The sequence below is a fragment of the Leopardus geoffroyi genome, chromosome D3 (genome assembly GCF_018350155.1).
Source record: "Leopardus geoffroyi isolate Oge1 chromosome D3, O.geoffroyi_Oge1_pat1.0, whole genome shotgun sequence".
NCBI classification, from domain to species: domain Eukaryota; kingdom Metazoa; phylum Chordata; class Mammalia; order Carnivora; family Felidae; genus Leopardus; species Leopardus geoffroyi.
This window is the reverse complement of record NC_059339.1, coordinates 56,771,879-56,792,582: the sequence shown is the minus strand read 5'-3', so window position 1 is coordinate 56,792,582 and position 20,704 is coordinate 56,771,879. Positions and strand designations below refer to the sequence as shown.

Below are 20,704 nucleotides of genomic sequence, written 5' to 3'. Positions count from 1 at the left end.
GGGGAGGGGCAGAGAGAGGGGGGTAGAGAGAATCCCAAGCAGGCTCTGCATTGTCAGCACAGAGCCCAGCTCAGGGCTCAATCCCATGAAACGTGAGATCATGACCCAAGCTGAAATCAAGAGTAGGACCCTTAACTGACTGAGCCAGCCAGGTGTCCCAGACCCTCTTTTTACTTTCTGTTCTCCTGTTCATGTTTTCCAGTTCCTCTACTCTGCTTAGATCCCAGACCCTTTATTATTATCACCACCTTGTATCTCCCTATTCTTTTATCTCACTTTCTGGAATATCCCAATCATAGCTAAATCCAACTTTCTGCTGGTTTTGCATCTCACTTGAGCTGCTGAATATGGCTAAAGAAAACTTATTAAGCATGCTAAATGACCTCATTTTCAATTTATAACCACAAACCTCAAGCAGGCGCTCTGCGTTGTGCAGGATTCTTCCTTCCATTTCCTAGTCACCTCCTTCAACCTGTTTCACATGTCCACAGATACCCAATGTCCTCCGTACCTCCTCCTACTCACAGGTGGCAATTTCACCGAAAACCCAGAAGTTGTCAGGGGAGAATTTCCATACTCCCACAAACACACCATCCTGTAGGCATGTGTGATCATGCACATTGTGCCTTTTCCCCACTACACAAGGCCTGAACTATCCCTGTTGCTGTCTGAAGCCAAGTACAATCTCCTCACTCCCTCGAGTTAGATGTTCTTGCTATAATACTGCCCTCTCAAATTTTCCCTCAATGGGATCATTCCCATCAAAACACACAAACATACTGTACTATACATCACGTCTTAAAAAGACAGAGAAAATGCCTCCCCTATCACACCATCTCCCCAGGCAACACCTCCACTTCTCTCCCTTCTCCAATGACAACTCAAAGTCACTGCTACGCTTGCCGCCTCCCCTGCTCCCCACCCCACTTTGTTTCCCCTACTCTTTTTTTCAAGTTGATTTTATGTGAAGTGTAACAGAGGACACAAAACATAAATTTAGGGCTGAATGAGTTGTCACACAGCAACCACCCATGCAACCATGACCGGGCAGAGCGAGAACATGGCCAGGACGTCACAAGGTCCTCTTGTTCCCATTACCTTTTCTTTCCTCCCCAAAGGTGATCCATAACTGCCCTAACACTTAACATCATCATTTCGTCTTGCCTATTTTTGACCTTCCTAGCGACAGCATAATTCCATATATATTGTTGTGTGACTCTAAGGGTGAGATTCATCCATGTTGTGGCTTTTGTTCATTTCCTGCTGTAGAGTACTCCATTGTACGAATCTACCACATTCCACTGCTGATATGCACTTAGATTATTTTCAGTTTGGAGCCAATATAAAAATACTACCATTAACCATTTTGTCCTTGGGGTGCCCGGGTGGTTCAGTCGGTTGAGTGTCCAACTTCAGCTCAAGTCATGATCTTGTACTTCATGAGTTCAAGCCCCACATCAGGCTTGCTGCTGTCAGTACAGAGCCCGCTTCAGATCCTCTGTCCCCCTTTCTCTGCCCCTTCCCTGCTTGCACTGTCTCAAAAATAAATAAAACATTAAAAAAACAAATACAATTTTGTCATTGTCTTTTGATGAATATGTGCACACATTTGCTATATTCAGGTGGGGATCTGCTTGGGTCATTAAGTATGTTAATATTCATGTTAGTAGATACTGACATGGCTTTCAATGTGGGTATCACAATTTATACTGCCACCATAGTGTATGAGAGTATGAAACGGTATTTATTTCATTAGTCTTGTGTCTTCCTGGTTACTAACGAAGTTGAGCATCTTGTGATATATTGATTGGTAGTTTGGATTATCTCTTCAAGTCTCTCACCCACTTTTCTACTGGATTGTCTGTCTTCTTTTACTGATACATAGGAGTTACTCTTATATTCTGGATCTGAGCATTTTGCTGGATCTTCTGTAACTTGTCTTTTCAATGTATTTTTCTTTTCACTTATTTTTTTTTAAATGAACAGGAAGTCTTTAATGCAGTCCCATTTATCAAACTTTTCCTACATTTTTGGGTGTTTTTTTGCCTTAAGAAACCTTCCCCTCTTTCAAGCCCATAATAATATTCTATGTGATCTACTTCATTGCTTTGCCTTCACATTTGTATCTGAAAAACACATGAAAATGATTTTCTGTATGGTGTGAGAAAGAGTGAGTTTCAGTTTTGTCCTTAAATTCCAGCACTTCCTACTTTTTTCTTTAGAAGATCATTCTTCTACTACTATGCAGTACCATTTTTGCCCTAAACCAAGTGTTCACGTAGTATGGGACTGGTTTTAAACTCCATTTTGTTTCACCAATCTGTCTATCCTTCCAAAAATACCACACTACCTTAATTACTATACTTTTCTGAGTAATTTTGATAACTGTTACTGCAAACCCCCCAACTTTGTTTTTCTACAAAAACGTCTGGCTCTTCTGGGTCTTTGCACTTCCAGTTACATTTGAGAACCAATTTGTCAAATCACTCACACACACACACACACACACACACACACACACACACACACACACGTGATGACTAGAAATGCACTGAATCTGTAAATCAATTTGGAGGAAGTCAATAATTTTATAACATTGAACTGTCCATCCACAGACACAGGCATTTCTCCATTATTTAGGTTTTTAATTTCTCTCAATAACATTTTAGAATTTTCTTTGAAGAGAGTTTCTGATATCTGATATTTTCTGACTGCACTGTAAGTGGTATTTTTAAAAAATTTATTGCCTTTTGTTAGAAAAGTGACCTAGAAATACAATTGATTTTCTTTATAGGCATCAACCTTAAAACAATCAACATAGCTAAACACTTATTGATTCTAATCCTGTGACTGTAATTTTTATGAATTTTCATTATATATTACCATGTCAATTTCAAATAGTAGGTTTTAATTTTTCTTTTCTAGTACTTATAACTATTATTTCTTTTGCTTACCCACCTTATTTTGGCTAAAACCTCCTGCCTAACATTGAACAGAAGTAATAATACACACCTATGTCATGTTCCAGGTCTCAAATTGAACACTTTCACTACTGAGAGGCTTTGTTTCATTTTGGTTTCGGTAGATACGTTTTATCAGATTAAGGAGGTTCCCTTTCATTCCTAGTTTGCTAGAATTTATGTCAGAACCAGTGACACATTTTGATCAAATCCTTTTTCTAGATCTCCTGAAATAACATGACTTCTTTCCTTTATTCCTGTTAATGTGGTGACTTTAAATGATTTTCAAATATTAAATCAACCTTGCATGCTGGCATAAGCCAATTTGGTTTTAATGTATTAATTTTACATATTGCCGGATTTAGCTGATTAACATTTTATTTAGAATCATGTATCTATGTTTACCTATATCAATGAGACTGGCCTATAATATTCCTTTCTTATCAAGCCCTTGTCAGATTTTCATATCAAGATTACGCTGATTTTGGGATACCTGGGGGATTATACTATCTACTTACAATTTTTTAAATGTCTGCAGGATGTGTGGTAATTATCCTCTTTTCCATTCATGACAGTTGTTATTTAGGAATGGGTTTTTTGAGGGGTGCCTGGATGGCTCAGTTGGTTAAGCGTCTGACTCGATTTTGGCTCAGGTCATGATCTCGTGGTTTGTGAGATCGAGCCCCCTGTTGGGCTCTGCACTCACAGTACAGATCTTGCTTGGGATTCCCTCTTTCTGTCCTTTCTCTGCTCACGCATGATCTCTTTCTCTCAAAATAAATAAATATTTTATATTAAAAAAAAGGGTTTTTTGATTTTTGATCTTTTGAAATAACTAACATTTGGCTTTGTTGACTCCATACTCTATTTTTACATTCTGCTGTATTAAGCTCTGCTCTTTGAAATATATTATCTTTTGAGGTCAGCATCTATGGTAATGTCACCTTTTTCATACCTTATACGGATTATTTGTCCCTCTTCTTATTTTCTTGACTGGTCAATTTTATTAGCATTTTCAAAGAACCAACTTCTGGATTTGTTGTTCCTCTATTGTAAATTTGTTTATTAACTTTAGATTCTATTCCTCCATTTTTTTTAAGTTAATTTGCTGTCCTTTTTCTAATTTCTTATGATAGTTCATTTATATTCTATCTTTTTAAAAACATTAACTGCATTTAAATGTATCTATTTTTACCTGGACATGGAATTAGCTGTACCTCACAAGTTCTGATACTCAGTATTTACACTGTCAACTAGGATAAAACATTTTCTTCTTAATGCAGTTAAGCTTTTTGCCTTGAAGTCTCCTCTATTTACCTGACAGTAATATAGATCAGGTATGTTTTGTTCTATTCTTTACCCTACATGTTCCTATATCCTTTTTTTTTTTTTTTAGCATCTGCCTCTTACAATAATATATATAGTCGTCATTTTTCTTAATCTAAAATCCTTTAAAACCTTCACTACATTTAATTATACATTTGCGTTTAAATCCATGATCTTACATAAATAGAAATAGTTGCCCTTTTCTCTCCTTTCTTTCCCTCTTTTGAATTTTTTTTTTTTAAGTGGGCTCTATGCCCACCATGGGGCTTGAACTCATGACCATGAGATCAAGAGTCACATGTTCTACCGGCTGAGCCAGCCAGGTGCCCCTGAATTTAAATTTTTTAAATTTCTACTTCCTCCATTCTACTAACATTTACCTTCTTCTGGTGATAACCTTAAAAATTGCAATACACAACCTTGATTTATTTATTAAAGTCTAATATTAACTGGCATTTTTACCCATGACTTGACAACACACATACACACACACACACCCAAAAAACCATTATATGTTGACATTAATTCATCTACAAATTTACCACTTCCACTGCTCTTCCTTCATTTCTATACCTGATCACTCCAGTGGGATTTTTTTTTCTTTTTCTTTTTTTGCTTAGAGAACACTCTTTACTATATTTTAGTGTAGGTATTGAATTATCTCAGTTTTGTTTATCTTACAGGTTTTTATTTTTGAAAGATACTTGGTATCTTGGCTGGATATAGAATTTTAGGCTTAAAGTTATCTCTCAGACTATAAAAGGCACCATGTTATCATCTTTTGGCTTATTTTTTCTCCTGAAAAGTCAGCAGAGAGGTCAGCTGTCAGACTCAACTGTTGTATCTTTTTTTTTTTTTTTTTTAACATTTATTTATTTTTGAGACAGAGAGACACAGAGCATGAACGGGGGAGGGTCAGAGAGAGAGGGAGACACAGAATCCGAAACAGGCTTCAGGTTCTGAGCGGTCAGCACATAGCCCGACGCGGGGCTCGAACCCACAGACCGTGAGATCATGACCTGAGCCGAAGTCAGCCGCCCAACTGACTGAGCCACCCAGGCGCCCCAACTGTTGTATCTTTGAAGGTAATCTACACCGTCCCCTCCGCCCCTTTGCTTGTTTTTACAATTCTTTTCTCTAGCTCTGGCTTGCAATATTATGATGTGGCCAGCATCCTGCTGAAAATTCATCAAAATTATTGATACTGTGCCTTACCGTTTTAGCATCAGTTTTAGAAAATTCTTAGCCATTGTACTTTCGAATACTGCTACTGCTCTATTCTCTTTCTTACTTTGACTACAATTTGTTGACAATTCTACACTTCTCATTCTATCTGTTTTCTATCTTCCATGCTTCACTCTGGATATTTACTTCAGATCTATAATTGTCACTAATTTTCTCTTTAGCTAGATCTCATCTGCTATTAAACCCATCCATTATGTTTTTACTTTTTATTATTGTACTTTCCCAATTCTAAAATTTCCACTTGGTTATTTTCTAATAGATTCTAGTTCCCTGCTATAATTCTCAATCTTTTTAAAAAATCTCCTTGAACACATTAATATTATGTACAATCATTTTAAAGTCTGTGCCTGTTAACTCCCTTACCTGGGTCTATTTCCACTGTCTATTGTTAGTTTTTTGTTTTTTGCTTTTTTTTCTTCATGTTGCCTTATTTCCTCAGGTGTCTAGTAAAGCCAGGCACGGTACATGAAATACCATTTAAAAATTTACTGGCCTGGGGCACCTGGGTGGCTTAATTGGCTGACTTTGGCTCAGATCATGATGTCATGGTTCGTGGGTTCAAGCCCCACATCTGGCTCTGCCCTGACAGTACAGAGCCTGCTAGGGATTCTCTCTCTCTCCCTCCACCCCTCCCTCACTTGCACACTCTCTTCCTCTCTCAAACATAAATAAATAAACTTAAAAAAATAAAAATAAAAATTCACTGGCCTAATAGCTTTCTATGGAGAGGATTTACATTTGAATCTAGGGGGAGCCAGAGGCACCAGTAAATCTTAATCATCTTAATTCAGTTTCCTGGGTTAAGATGGTTTAAACTTGGGCTTCAGTCATTGCCAGGGCTGATCTACTTGAATTTTGTCACTATTTCTAGGAACCTAAAACTAAAGCATGCAGGAAGGGCTATCTGACTCTCCCCTTACCACACACACACATTAGGCTCTGGACTATAGGTTTTATGTCCCAGCACCAAAAGGCTATCAAAAGCACTATTTAGTTTCTCAGTATACACTTTCTGGAATCAGTAGAGGGCCCCCTGGTAAAAGTTCCAGGCTTGTTTCTGAGTTTTTATCTTCTCCCATATTTTGGCTCCATAACTTTTTTTTTTTTTTTTTTTTTTAATAATGTTTGTTTATTTTTGAGAGAGACAGCCAAAGTGCAAGAAGGGAGGGGCAGAGAGAAAGGGAGACACGGAATCTGAAGCAGGCTCCAGGCTCTGAGCTGTCAGCACAGAGCCTGAAACAGGGCTCAAACTCACGAACTATGAGATCATGACCTGAGCTGAATGAAGTCAGACACTTAACCAACTGAGCCACCGAGGCATCCCTTGGCTCCATAATTCTTCACTGCCTTCTAAGCTCTGCCATCTAACATCCGGATGCTTTCAAGCAAACGACTTATATATAAAAATATATATATATTTTTTCCTAACTTTCTCATTGTCCTCAACTGAAGAGGTGATTCGAAACACTGAGGCTGCCATTACAGAAACTGCAAGTTCTTCCTCATTCTTTTAAATGAGGGTCTCATTCCTATCACTCCACAGAAACAATGTTATCTAAGATCCAACCGTCTCCACACCCTGAAATCCACTGGGCCATTTACAGACCTCCTCCTCCTCACATCTCAGCAGCATTTACCACAGTTGACCACTTACTCCTTCAAACATTTGCTTGACTTCCATATGCTTTCCCCCCTCATACCTCATGTTTTCGTACCCTTTGGCTAGATCTTCCTCTTCTCACTCTTCAAAAGCTGAAACAGCAGTCACTTAACCTCGCCTGCTTTTCATCTCATCCACTCTGATTGCTATCTCAACCAATCCCATATTTCTATTTTCCCCCTCTATCTTGGCAAGTATCTCTGCAATTCAGACGGCTGCTCAGACCCAAATTCTTACTCCTCCTTTTCTCTTTTACTCCATACCCAACCCACCAGCATTCTGATAGGTTCTATCTTAAAGATGCAATCAGAATTTTAAAACTTCTCCACCTGTGCTAGCCCAGTCCATGCCACTATTATCCTCTGCATGAGTATGTGCAGAAAGGAAGTCTCTCATTCTCTATAGCTGGAAAATGTAAACTGGTGAAAACAGTGTGGGAACAATATTTTTAAAAAATCGACTGAAATAAAAGAGCACATGCCTCTCAGCACAATAATTTCACTTCAACTGTCAAACACTTCTGACCATAACCCACAGTAACAAATACATTTTATGTTAATCTAGTGCACACATCCTGAAACAATGATTAATGAAAAATGTTACTACACGAAAACACACTCCAATGTCTTCTATTTCACTAACTAAAATGCTAACAGGTATTCACGACTGATTTCACAATCCATTAGTAAGTAAAGGGTCATAAATTATAATTTGAAAAGCACTATTCTACAGAAAACTGTTACATCTACAGAAAGGAATACATGTAAAAGGATGTTTACAGAGACATAACTGCAAAATATGTATACATAAAGTAAAACAATAATAGATAAATTATGGCATATTCATACAATGGACTTCTACAAAGAAGTTAAAATAAATCGTCCAGAATTACATGTACTGACATGAATAAATCTCAAAATCAATGCTTGTACGAAAACAATTTTTAAAAAGTTGCAGAAGGATATGTGCATATCCATATGCTGTACTACCATTTGTTAAGTTAAAAATATGTAAGTACACTATATATTATTTATATATATAGACATATAAAAGTACTTTTAAAACATGAACAGTAAGGATAAATGGAAAAATCAGAATGACTGTTAGAGAGAAGTGGCCTGGAACTGAGGAGGAGGATACAAAGAGATTCAACTATAGCCATAAAGCTTTATTGCTAAAAGCAAAATATAAAGAAAATATGGCAGCTGAAGCTTCAATAAAGCTGGTGGTTGATACAAAGGTTTGTTACCTCCTATAGCTTTCTGGATGTTTAGATGATTTTATTTTTGAGAAATAATTAAAGGAAACAGAAGGTTAGTTTTTCACAAAAATAAAATTTCTGAGATCCCTAGTAAAAGATGGCAAATACAAAATAAAAAATACATATAAAAAGTTTCAAGACAAATATTTTGAAGCATGTTTTTAAACTTATCAGGTCTCTCTGAGGCAAAAGATAAAAAAACATCAGGGAATTTGCTAAATTTCTATAACAGAAAAATTTACATTTCACGAAGCAGGTAGAAACCAAATTAGAAGACAGGTACAAAAAAGTAGTATTTATGCTAGAATATTCACAACAAAATTTTATCTAAGTGAAACAAAATATCTATCAGCCTTAGAAATACCAATTATTTGGGGCACCTGGGTGGCTCAGTCGGTTAAGCAACCAACTTCAGCTCAGGTCATGATCTCAAGTTTATGAGTTTGAGCCCCATGTTGGGCTCTGTGCTGACAGCTCAGAGCCTGGAGCCTGCTTTGGATCCTGTGTCTCCCTCGTTCTCTGCCCCTCCCCCTCTTGCACTCTGTCTCTCTCAAAAATAAATAAAGAAAAGAAAAAAATGCCAATTATTAAAAAAAATTTTTTTAATGTTTATTTATTTTTGAAAGAGACAGAGCAGGAGCAGGGGAGGGGCAGAGAGAGAGGGAGACACAGAATCTGAAGCAGGCTCCAGGCCCTGAGCTGTCAGCACAGAGCCCGACATGGGGCTCGAACCCACAAACTGTGAGATCATGACCTGAGCCGAAGTCAGACGCTTAACCGACTGAGCCACCCAGGCACCCCAGAAATGCCAATTATTTATAAAGCACCTGGAAAATACAAAATCTTAAAAAATTATAAGCAAAGCAACCTCCACAAATTCATCCCAAGTTATCTAGAGGAGCTTATCTGATGTAAGAAAATCAACAGAATTCTACCAAATACATTACTTTAATCAGTTTCCATAATTTCACCTAGCATTAGAAGGAATGGTTAAGAAAATGAAAAAAAGTAGCTTTCAGCAATTAGGAAAAGAGAAAAGAGAAGTAAGAGCCAGATGACCTGGATTCAAAGCCAATTCAATTATCCTGGCCCCAGCAATTTTTCTGAAGACCTTTAACAGCAGCCCGCCTCATGGAACTGATTATTTTTTAAACCAAAGTTAAATTTACTTTAAAACTAGAAAGGCTGGGGCGCCTGGGTGGCTCAGTTGGTTAAGCAGCCGACTTCAGCTCAGGTCATGATCTCGCGGTCCGTGAGTTCAAGCCCCACGTCGGGCTCTGTGCTGACAGCTCAGAGCCTGGAGCTTGTTTCAGATTCTGTGTCTCCCTCTCTCTGACCCTCCCCCGTTCATGCTCTGTCTCTCTCTGTCTCAAAAATAAATAAACATTAAAAAAAATTAAAAAAAAAAAAAAACTAGAAAGGCTGAAGCACCTGGGTGGCTCAGTCGGTTAAGCATCCAACTCTTGATTTCAGCTCAGGTCATAATCTCACGGTTTGTGGGTTTGAGCCCCACACTGGGCTCTGTGCTGAGAGCACAGAGCCTGCTTCGGATTCTGTCTCCCTCGCTCTCTGCCCCTCCCCTGCTCATTCTCTCTCTCTCTCTCAAAATAAATAAACTGAAAAAAATAAAAAACTAGAAAGATTAAAATGCTATTGTTATACTAAATATCTCACAAATTCTTAAATGTATAAAAATGGTAAAGTGCAGGATTTTGTGCCTACATTTTTAAAATGCCAGATAACAATGGCAAAGACTTGGTAATAAAAAAAATTAACAAATAAATTCAAGAGAATAGCTCAAAGATAGTCTAGGATTTTTCCCTGGAAGGAGAAAAAAGACCAGATGAAAATATAAGAGACTAAAAGAATCAATTCGAGTAGCCCAGAGCCTGGCTAATGGGAGTTCCAAAAGAAAAAAACAGACAGATGGGACACAGAACGCACCTGTCCAATGGAGATGCACATGACTGACCAGAGTGCACACCTTTCCTACCACAAGCACACAATTTAGTTGACTTGAAGGATACTGGTACAAAATGCCTTTAAGCTACCAATCCACAGTGAAGAGAGGGAACAGAGGAAGAGCCAACGACACCACAGTGACACAGTCCAGAAAACGTGGGCTGAGGAAAGATACAAGACATTCAGCCTGGTCTTCCAATAACAAAACTCTAAGGAGAAAAAAGATGGAGAGGAAACTTACAGAGATTAAGAAAGACTTAATTAAGAGACCTGTTCGCCAGTTGCAATGTGTGGACCTTATTGGGATCCTGATACAAACACTACAAAAAAAAAAAATAAAAGTATGATGTAACTAGGGAAATCTGAACACTACCTAGGTATTTCATGTTATTAAGGAGTCACTGTTAATTATTTTTTCAGGTATAAAAATGGTATCATGACCTTCCTACCTTCCTTCCTTTCTCTGTAAGTCCTTATCTTTCAGAGATACATAATGAAATATTTACAAATGATATGCCTTTGCCTGGAATAGGAGAATCTGCTTCTAAGAGCACTCAGCTGGTTATCCACAAAAGGCCACAAACCAAATGGGCTTTACCACAGGGGTGCTCATGTCAAGTCAACTGGCTAATCTCAGAGCTAATAATCCAAGTGAGAATAAAAAACCAAGCTGGAAACCACAATGCATTTTATAACCTAATCCTGAAAGCAACACTCCATCACTTGTACTGTGTTCTACTGGTCATACAGACCAATGCTAGTGCAGTGCAGGAAGAAAATACATAGAGCTGTAAATACCAGGAGACAGAGACTGTTGGGGGGACATATAAAAGGGCATTAAGAGACGAGACTATTAGGGATTATTGAAGCAAGGTGATGAACACATGATTCATTATACTACTGTCTCCTTCTGTATACATTTGAAACTTCCCACAATAAAAGTTAAACAAACAACAACTTTAAAGGACACTTGCACAGAGATGGAGCAAGAAGGTGTAAAAAGGCTACTCAGTTGCAGTAGTGACTTTGTGCCAGCTTCCTAAGTGGCCCACTCCCACAGGGCCCAAATGTCTGGCAAGAAGGACTATGTATCAGTGTATCACACCATTTAAACACTGTTCAAAACGTAAATGCTTAACAAAACGTGTTAAGAGTGGTAATGTACATAGGGGAATTAATACAATTACAAAAATAACTCTGCCAAAACAAAAATAATTGAGTCTTTTTTAACATAGACATCATTCAAATTTTAACTGCAGGCTTCCCTGAAGAGTCTGGCTTTCTTTAGTAAGAAAATTGTTCTTGAATTGTTCAGGAGAGTAAATAGCTTGTGAAAACCTAAGATTTACAATGAATCTGCTGGATGAACATATAGATACTCTCAATCCCCCCCACCCCAGTTTAATTTTTATATGCACAATATTAACTGCATCCCAAACTCTCCCATCAATTGTCAGATTTAAATCTCTTCTAGAGACATTCAGCGGTACCATCCCCCATCTTCTTGAAGTCTCTCAAGGGCCTGAGTATCCTGGCCTCCTTCCATCTGGGTGGGCCGCCTCTTGGCCTACACAACTCTCATCCAGGGCTCTCCCTTCACCATCCTCAAGGGATTCTCACCACATTAATTTTATGTCACATCTCCTGTCTTCTATATCCTGTGTCCATCTTTTCCCTGGTTTGAGTCCTCACTTGGTGAAGCATAATCTCCAGTAACTTCCCAAGAAAGGATGTGTGGCAGCTCAGTGTTATGAGACCTTTTTGGATTTCCAAAAATGTCCCTTTTTAACCTGTGTGTTTGACTGCAAGTTTGGACAGATATAGAATTCGAGGTTGGAAATTATTTTCCTCTAGAATGTTGCTCCTTTGTTTCTAGGGTTGCTGCTGAGCTGCTATTGAGTTCTGCCTTTTTCTTTCTTTCTTTTTAAACTCCCAAAAACTCTTTTTGGCTCTCCTAGCGTATCTTTTGAATAGTATCCTACTCTTGTTTTACGGTTGTAATATTTTATTTCTTTGGGATTATTTTTTTAAGTTTTCTTCTACCTGAATAGTTTTTGCTTCTCCCAAATTGCTTACTTCTCTTTTTGGGGACTATACTTTCCATGTTTGAGGGTTTCTTGTGATCGTCTAGTATTCCTTGGTTACCTATTTGTTATAAAAATAGGGAACCAAAAAGGTGATTATTAGCTCTGAATGATGCTTAATATCAGTTTTCCTCCTCCTCTCTGTGTTTAGTCCTATTATGTTACGAATGATCCTCCAATCTCTTGCCTGGAGAGGGAGAGGGAAGGCCTGGCTGTTGGCATCAATGGGAGCCACAGAGGGCAAGGTGGTAGGGTCTCAGGAGCTACATGTATCTGCCCACTTGTTCCGTGTGTTTTCTGCATAGTTCCTTTGCTCTTCACTGGGCCTGTTGTCCCCTAGCCCAGATATCTTGTGTACCTTTCACACGCAGCAACTGGGCCTCTTATATTGGGGGTGGGAATGCAAAGTGGCACAATCGTCCTGGAAAAATGTTTGGCAGCGCATACTAATGCTAGATATACGTATAACCTACTCCTTTCCCCTAGACATACCAAACAGAAACAAGAGTCTAAGTCCTCCAAAAGACACGCATAAGAATGTCACAACTGCTTTGTTCATAATAGTCAAAGGGTGCAAACAACCCAAATGTCTATCAATGTGTAAATAAATTATGGTAATATTCATTTAACACACATATCTTGATTTGGATAATGAGACAGGTGTATATGTATATGTAAAAATTTACTAACATGTACACCTATGACTATATACATTACTGTTTTAAGTTACAACTTAAAAGAATCTTCTTTAAAAAGCTGATTATAGGAACATTTTGATAAGTTTAAAATACACTTCTAATCTAAAGCCTAAAATATATAGCCTAATGATCAGTACTATTTTCATCAACATTTAATAAGTTAAATGGGATAAGTAATAACGGTGATACAACATTCACTTTCAGAATAGTCAACACTGAAGTGCAACTTACTGGGACTTGAGAGCACACTTTTCATTTTAATTAAATGCCAACAGGACCACACTAGGTACTTACCCTTCTAACCTAACATCTGGTAACGATCTGTTGAGTGCAATCATCTCACTTGCCATTAAATTGAACTGATTGATTTTAAACATCTCTTTCATCTTTTCTTGATCCTCTTTAGGAATGACAACTGGTTTCCCCATTTCTCCAGGACCTTCATGAGGCTTTTGTACTGGCTCTAGAACTAAGAATAAGGAGGAAACTTAATTAACAATTTTACAGCAAATGTAAATATTTCTGTTTAATAACATGAGTTTAAATTGTGCTCTCAGCACCCAGAGCCATTTCTGAGCCCGTCCTCTACGTCTGTGACACCTTCTAGGGGCTGCCCTGTCCTCCTCTTCCACACAAGTGTCCTCACTCAAGACCTCCACACCCTGCACTACTCACTCACCTGAATCGCACACAGCCTTGGCGTTCCCATCTCAAATATTGTCACCACATTAACCTCTCTAAAGCATGACCTTCATTGTGGTATTCCCATGATCTCCTAAAGTCTAACCCTTTAATAGGCAATTAAAAAAGATTTTTTTTAATGTTTATTTTTGAGAGAGAAAGAGAGAGACAGAGCATGAGTGGGGGTGGGGGTAGGCAGAGAAAGAGGGAGACACAGAATCCAAAGCAGCCTCCAGGCTCTGAGCTATCAGCACAGAGCCTGACACGGAGCTCGAACTCACAAACCGCGAGATCAGGACCTGAGCCAAAGTTGGACACTTAACCAACTGAACCACCCAGGCGCCCCTCTTTCACAGAAAATTTAACCAAATTTCCCAAACCTAACACTTATTCAGCCCTCCACCATGCCACCCCCCACGCCCACTCCAGTGTGTCATCATCCTTCAGTCAAACGGCAACTCACTACTTTCCTTCATAAGTGCTTCATGTTTTCCTGTGTTGGTGCCTTTGCTCACACTGGTCCCCTCCCATGGCATCTCCCCATTCCGATTTCTACAATACCAAACCCCTACTTGTCTTTCAAGTCCCAGCTACGACAGCTTCTTTTGCCTGCAGCTTTTCCAAATCTCTCTGCAGCGATCATCTGCTACTCCTGACTGCCACATCATTTCATCTAGGGCTCTTAGATCTCTAATCAATTACTACCTCCATAACGATTGTTAACCTGTCTTGTGGGCTCCCCACTAGATTACGATCTCTTTTTAGCTGAGGTTTGATTCATTCGCATACTTTTTGGGGAGTTTAGCACAGTGTCCTGTAGGAGTTTTATAAGTATATGCTGAATTAATGAGAGCAAAAGTGCTATTCAAAATAAGCCAAAATGAAACCCTAGAAATGACAATAGACATCAGAATAAGCATCAAGCAAGGTGGAGTATCATGAAAGATCATTCTAAGTCACGTTATCTCGTGATAACATAAAAAGGGTAATATTCTAGATCAGCAGTTTCGAAATATTATTCCTTGTTTTATACTTTTGACATGTTAAAAAATGTTCCAAGAAAAACAAGTTCCCAGATATATTAAACTTGGAAAAAAGTGTCCTAAACTTCTCATCTAAAAGGGATGGGGCAAAAATTTAAAAAAAATAAAAGGGATTGGTAGAGAATGGGGTGAGGCCAAGAATGGGATAAAAATACCTGTTTTGAGGGCACCTGCGTGGCTCTGTCGGTTAAGCGTCCAACCTCAGCTCAGTTCATGATCTCACAATTTGTGAATTTGAGCACTGCATCAGGCTCTGTGCTGACATTTCGGAGCCTGGAGCCTGCTTCAGATTCTGTCTCCCTCTCTCTCTGCTCCCTCCCCGACTCATGTGTGCAGTGTGCTCTCCCTCTCTCTCAAAAATAAACGTTACAAAAATTTTCTTGAATACCTGTTTCGTACATTACTTGTCTATTTTTAAAACTGAAAATTTTATTCTCCCATTGTTTACATTTTAGGCACATCCAAAAAGTCTGCACAAAAATAGAGACATCAAGGCAGTAGACAAGCCATCTCTCTTCAGCCAGGCTTCATCTGCCCAAGAATAGGACTAGTTGGTAAAGCTGACCTGTAGACTGTTTCAGATCATGGTACAAAGTAACCTACCAACACCAGAGCCAGAGAATATGAAATTACTGTGTCTTCAACAACTCTGTCTAGAATATAAAAACATCCGTCTTAGACAACCATCAAGAAAAAAAAATGGTAGGGGCGCCTGGGTGGCGCAGTCGGTTAAGCGTCCGACTTCAGCCAGGTCACGATCTCGCGGTCCGTGAGTTCGAGCCCTGCGTCAGGCTCTGGGCTGATGGCTCAGAGCCTGGAGCCTGTTTCCGATTCTGTGTCTCCCTCTCTCTCTGCCCCTCCCCCGTTCATGCTCTGTCTCTCTCTGTCCCAAAAATAAATAAACGTTGAAAAAAAAAAATTAAAAAAAAAAAATGGTATAAGATAATTTTGTTCTTGTTCTCAGAATGAACTGTGATTTGGGGAGGGCATTAAAATATTAGGAAATAGGGGCACCTGGATGGCTCAGCTGGTTAAGTGACAAACTCTTGGTTTTGGCTCAGGTCATGACCTCACGGTCCAAGAGTTCAAGCGCCACATCAGGCTCCATGCTGACAGTGCAGAGCCAGCTTGGGATTCATTCATTCATTCATTCATTCATTCATTCATATTTCCTCTCTCTCTCTCTCCCCCTTCCTCCCCCCCCTCTGCCCCTCCCCCAGCTCAATCTCTCTCTCTCTCTCAAAATTAATAAATAAACTTTAAAAATATATTAGCAAATAACTTCAATTATAGGAAAATTATAGGAAACTCATGTAAAACAATTTTTAAAAACAAAGCCTGTCTAATGTTTGCCAAGTAACTAAGCTCTTTAAATATCAGGGTTGATACAATTTCAAGATTTCCCAATCACAAGTGTAATAAAAACTATAATACAAGTACAGAAGTATAATCCCCATATATGATTTTAAATATTTAAAAATCACAAGTTATAAAACTCTTATTAGAGTCAATTCTAACTGAGTCTGATTCTGAAAAAAAAAAAAAAAAGCAACCAACAGATTTGGGGATTGGGATATTCAGGGGTCAAGAGAAAGCAGCAGAGTTCTGGATGTGGCAATTATACTGTGTGCATGGAGAGCATAGTTAACACAAAGAGTAGGTGGGAGACATTTAGTGGCTCTGATCATAAATATCTTTCGTTATCAGAACGCTATTTTAGTATAAGACGATGCTTTAAAGTTAAAATGGAAAAAAACATTTTCATGCTGTTTGGCTTTTAAATTAAGAGTGTTAAGTTATGCATGGGGTGCCTGGGTGGCTCAGTTGGTTAAGCGTCTGACTTCAGCTCAAGTCATGATCTCATGGTCGTGGGTTCGAGCCCCGTGTCAGGGTCTGTGCTGACAGCTCACAGCCTGGAGCCTGCTTTGGATTCTATGTCTCCCTCTCTCTCTGCTCCTCCCCCACTCATTCTCATTCTCTCTCTCTCTCTCTCTCTCAAAAATAAATTTTAAAAAAGTTAAAAAAAAAAAGTAAGAGTATTAAGTTATACAGAATACCACCTACAACATATTTTTGCTGGGGTGAGGTGGTGGGGGAAAGAGGGAGATCCTGAATTTGATCAAGCCTTCGGACCTACCTATCAATTCACAGAAAATATAAGACACCAAAGGACATGACAAAAAGTGTTAAAGGGATGCAAATCCTAACTGTGGGAAACTGGGGGGAGGGGGGGGGGAACACCCAATTTTTTCTTCATCATCAACAACAAAAATATTGAAAGGGAGGACAGAGAGAAAGAGGTATCCACACATCCATGCCACCAGACCAGCTCTGAAATGAAAACTGCTGATGCCAGATGGTGGGTATATGGGAGTTCTATTTCTCTACTTTTGTTTATATTTGACATTTTCCCTGGGGGTTGTGGGAGCATGAAGGAGGACTCTAGATATTACTTCTGTGAGGACTAGTAAGTATAAGCTTGATTGCTTATAGCTTAAGAGACTATATGACCAGAAAGTTAAAATCTTGCCCAATCACTGTGAAGTAAAACTCTGGCCTTAAGATCTTAAAGAAACAGACAAAACTCTACAACATACACAATCCTGCTACTGTGACATGTTACTAAATTTGACCACCTGGTACTTATTAATAACCTGAATATCTAGTACAGTGTCCACATTAAGTAACTCAACCTACTGGTACACATGAAATTTCCAAGCTATAATAGAAATTACCAAAAATTATATGACTACTAGATGACTTACAGAATCCACCACAATACTCTAATTTAGAGATTATAATATCCTAAATAATTAAATGGACTAGTAAACTAGTTTTCTTTGGCAAAGAGCTCAGGATAAAGTGCATGTGGATAATGAATATATTTTTCCTACTAATGTACTTGCAGATTAAATGATAAGCATTAACTTTCCATGCAGTCTACTTACCAGTCTTTTATGTAAATTAAAAGTTAAGTTCAGTGAAATTTTTGTTTAAAACCAACTGAAATGGGATTTGGATATCATTTTCTGAACTAAAGAAAATCTTCCTTGGCATAAAATTTTACATGCAGATCATTTCTAAAAATCAAATCAACTCTGACAAGGGAGAGACTAAGGTGTTTTAAATCCACAGTATTATGTGAGAACAAATGTATTTTACATTTCTGGTAAACCTCACTTATAAAACAATAAAGTCTCATGTTTTATTTTAAATAATCTCTACTCCCAATGTGGGGCTCAAACTCACAGCCAACCAAAAAGTATCATGTTTTAAAAACTTAATTACCAAGAAAACTACAGATTCACTCTGAATGCCACCAAACCAGATTAATATACACAAGCCACACGACCTACCTTTGAATGTATTTTAATAAATCTTACAAATTTTAACTTGTATTTTTCTCAAATAAGTAGAATAAAGAGGTATAAAGTTATGATACCCTTTTGGGGAAAAATACAAATAAAAGGCTAAAACCACTTCTCCTAAATGATTTTCTCTTATTACACAATTATCATCTTTTTAAAAAATGTTTATTTATTTATTTTGAGAGGGAGAAAGAGAGAGCACACACAGGCAGGGGTGAGGCAGAGAGAGAGGGAGAATCTGTGCGTCAGCCCAAAGTCCGAGGAGGAGCTTGATCCCACTATCTGTGAGATCATGACCAGAGCCAAAATCAAGAGTGGGACACTTAACCAACTGAGCCACCCAGGTGCCCGTACACAATTATCATCTCTACTGTTTTTAGGCATTATCTTTTTTATGTATTCCAAAATATTTTTTCCACATTTTAACAACTCTGATTGGGATGTAGCTTACAATGATAGCTGGAATGTTTCTGCTTTCTTACAGTATATAAACCAATAAGTATGCTAGCTTTGAAGCCCCGTCTGGAACTCTCAGCCTCTCACCCCGTCTCCCTTCCTACAGTTTCCTCACCTCCTGGCTTACTGCTCAGTCATTCTCTCATGCTTCCCTCCTCCTCAGTTGTGTGAAACAGCCTGATCCCCTCTACCCCCCACCAATGTAAAGCCTCTTCATTCTCTTTCTCCACAACACATAGGCCTTTCTACCAGATTTCACTCAAATTTGCCCTCCCCCAGAGCCCACCACCCTCACAAACCTCTTCTGTGAGAACTGGTCATTCTCTGTGTCTCACAAGGTTCGGATGAGATCTCACATCTCCACACCGTTACTCCCAGACCATTTCTCCTTTACCTAGTACCTTTGTACTTTGTATAAAAGCTACTTCTTATCTTTGATGCGCATGCCACCGTTGTTTTCAAAACTGTATTAACCTTGGCAATTTCTTCAAATACAATCCTTTTCTTATGGTTTTGACACCACATAGTTTCATCTGCTAAGAACCTGCTTTTTCAGGTATTAGTTTTGTCCCTTATATTTTAACCTCCCCCTCAATGTACATAAAAAATACACACAAACATAAAACTTTGCCTCCATTCCTTTAACTACTGCGCTACCCTTCTCTTTTTTGTCTTTTCCGTTAAGATTTTATTTTTGAATAATCTCTACACCCAATGTAGAGTTCAAACTCACAACCCCAAGATCAAGTCACATGCTCCATCAACTGAGCCAACCAGGCACCCCACGCACCACCCCTTTTTCTGTGTCGAAGCTTCCTAAAGAATAAGCTACACATCTCTACTCTTCACGGGTACATCAAACCTATTGGCAATCAGATGGCACCTGCCAGGGTCAAAACATAGAAACATATAGAAACACTTCCTCTTCATCGCAGATAAAATCTCTTGACAAACAACACTCCAGGGTTTTCATGAGCACTCTCCCTCTGGCTTCCCCTTCCACCTCTAACTTCCTGAGATGACTCTTTACTGACCTCCACGATGCTCTTCAACACTGGGTCTGTTCCTTCTGAGTCTACACATGCTCCTGATGCAGTCCTCCGCACAGACCAGGCTTATTCTACCACCTACATTCTGCGCCTCGACTGCTCTCTCCTGCAGAACGTCTCTACCAGAATTTTCCAAGTTAAATACTCCCAACCCAGCTCATCCTTTCACCTTCCATCAAAGCTGCTCCACCTCTGGGGGCCCACCTCCTATCAATTCATCGAACAGGGAAACCTGAGAAGTATCTTAAACTCTTCTTTCATTACTACCTACATTCAGTGGCTCAAGTTACGTAAATTCCACTGTTTACGTATTTCTTATGTATATATATATTTTCCTTTCTACCTCAGTATCACTTTAGTGTAGGCTCTAAGAACTTCTCTAAACTTTCATGACAGCTTCGACTAGCTGCTGCCTTATTCTCTTCTAGTACATCAGCCACATGCCCACCGAGGCTTTCTTCCAAAAGTCTGGATCCCATCAGGTTACATACTCCCTTGTTTAAAATCCTTCAACGGCATGCCACTGCCTACAGAAAGAAATCCAAAATCCTTAGGATGCCATAAAAGGCCTTTGGGAATGTGGCTTCTGCTAACCTCCCAAGCTTCATCTGTGCTCCTTCCTCACATTCTCTATCCATCAACTCTATTCTCTCACTTGCATATCTTGCACATGCTTCTTTCCTTTGCTTATTTATCAAACGTAAAAAACACCTGCTCACCATGACACTTCTCAACATGAGCATTATTTCCCTATTGAACCTTCTCAGACACCCCGAGATGTTCCCAGTACTTTCTGCTCTTGTGCACATCTCTAGAATGCTATTTATTCTATCAGTATTTTACTTATTCTTTCTCTCCTCTTGAACTGTGAGTTCCTCAAAGGGAGGAATTTTGCCTTATTTTTTGTTATT

General features: G+C 38.8%; 1 protein-coding gene across 3 annotated transcripts in view; it reads right to left on the bottom strand.

The window, feature by feature from the left end:
• Positions 1-20,704, bottom strand: part of GALNT1 (polypeptide N-acetylgalactosaminyltransferase 1) — a 129,272-nt gene that overhangs the window by 41,740 nt on the left and 66,828 nt on the right. For all 3 annotated transcript variants that reach the window (XM_045459138.1, XM_045459136.1, XM_045459139.1), the window contains one exon: positions 13,491-13,665. In XM_045459138.1, coding sequence (XP_045315094.1) covers positions 13,491-13,665 — 175 coding nt within the window. The remainder of the gene's footprint in view (positions 1-13,490; positions 13,666-20,704) is intronic.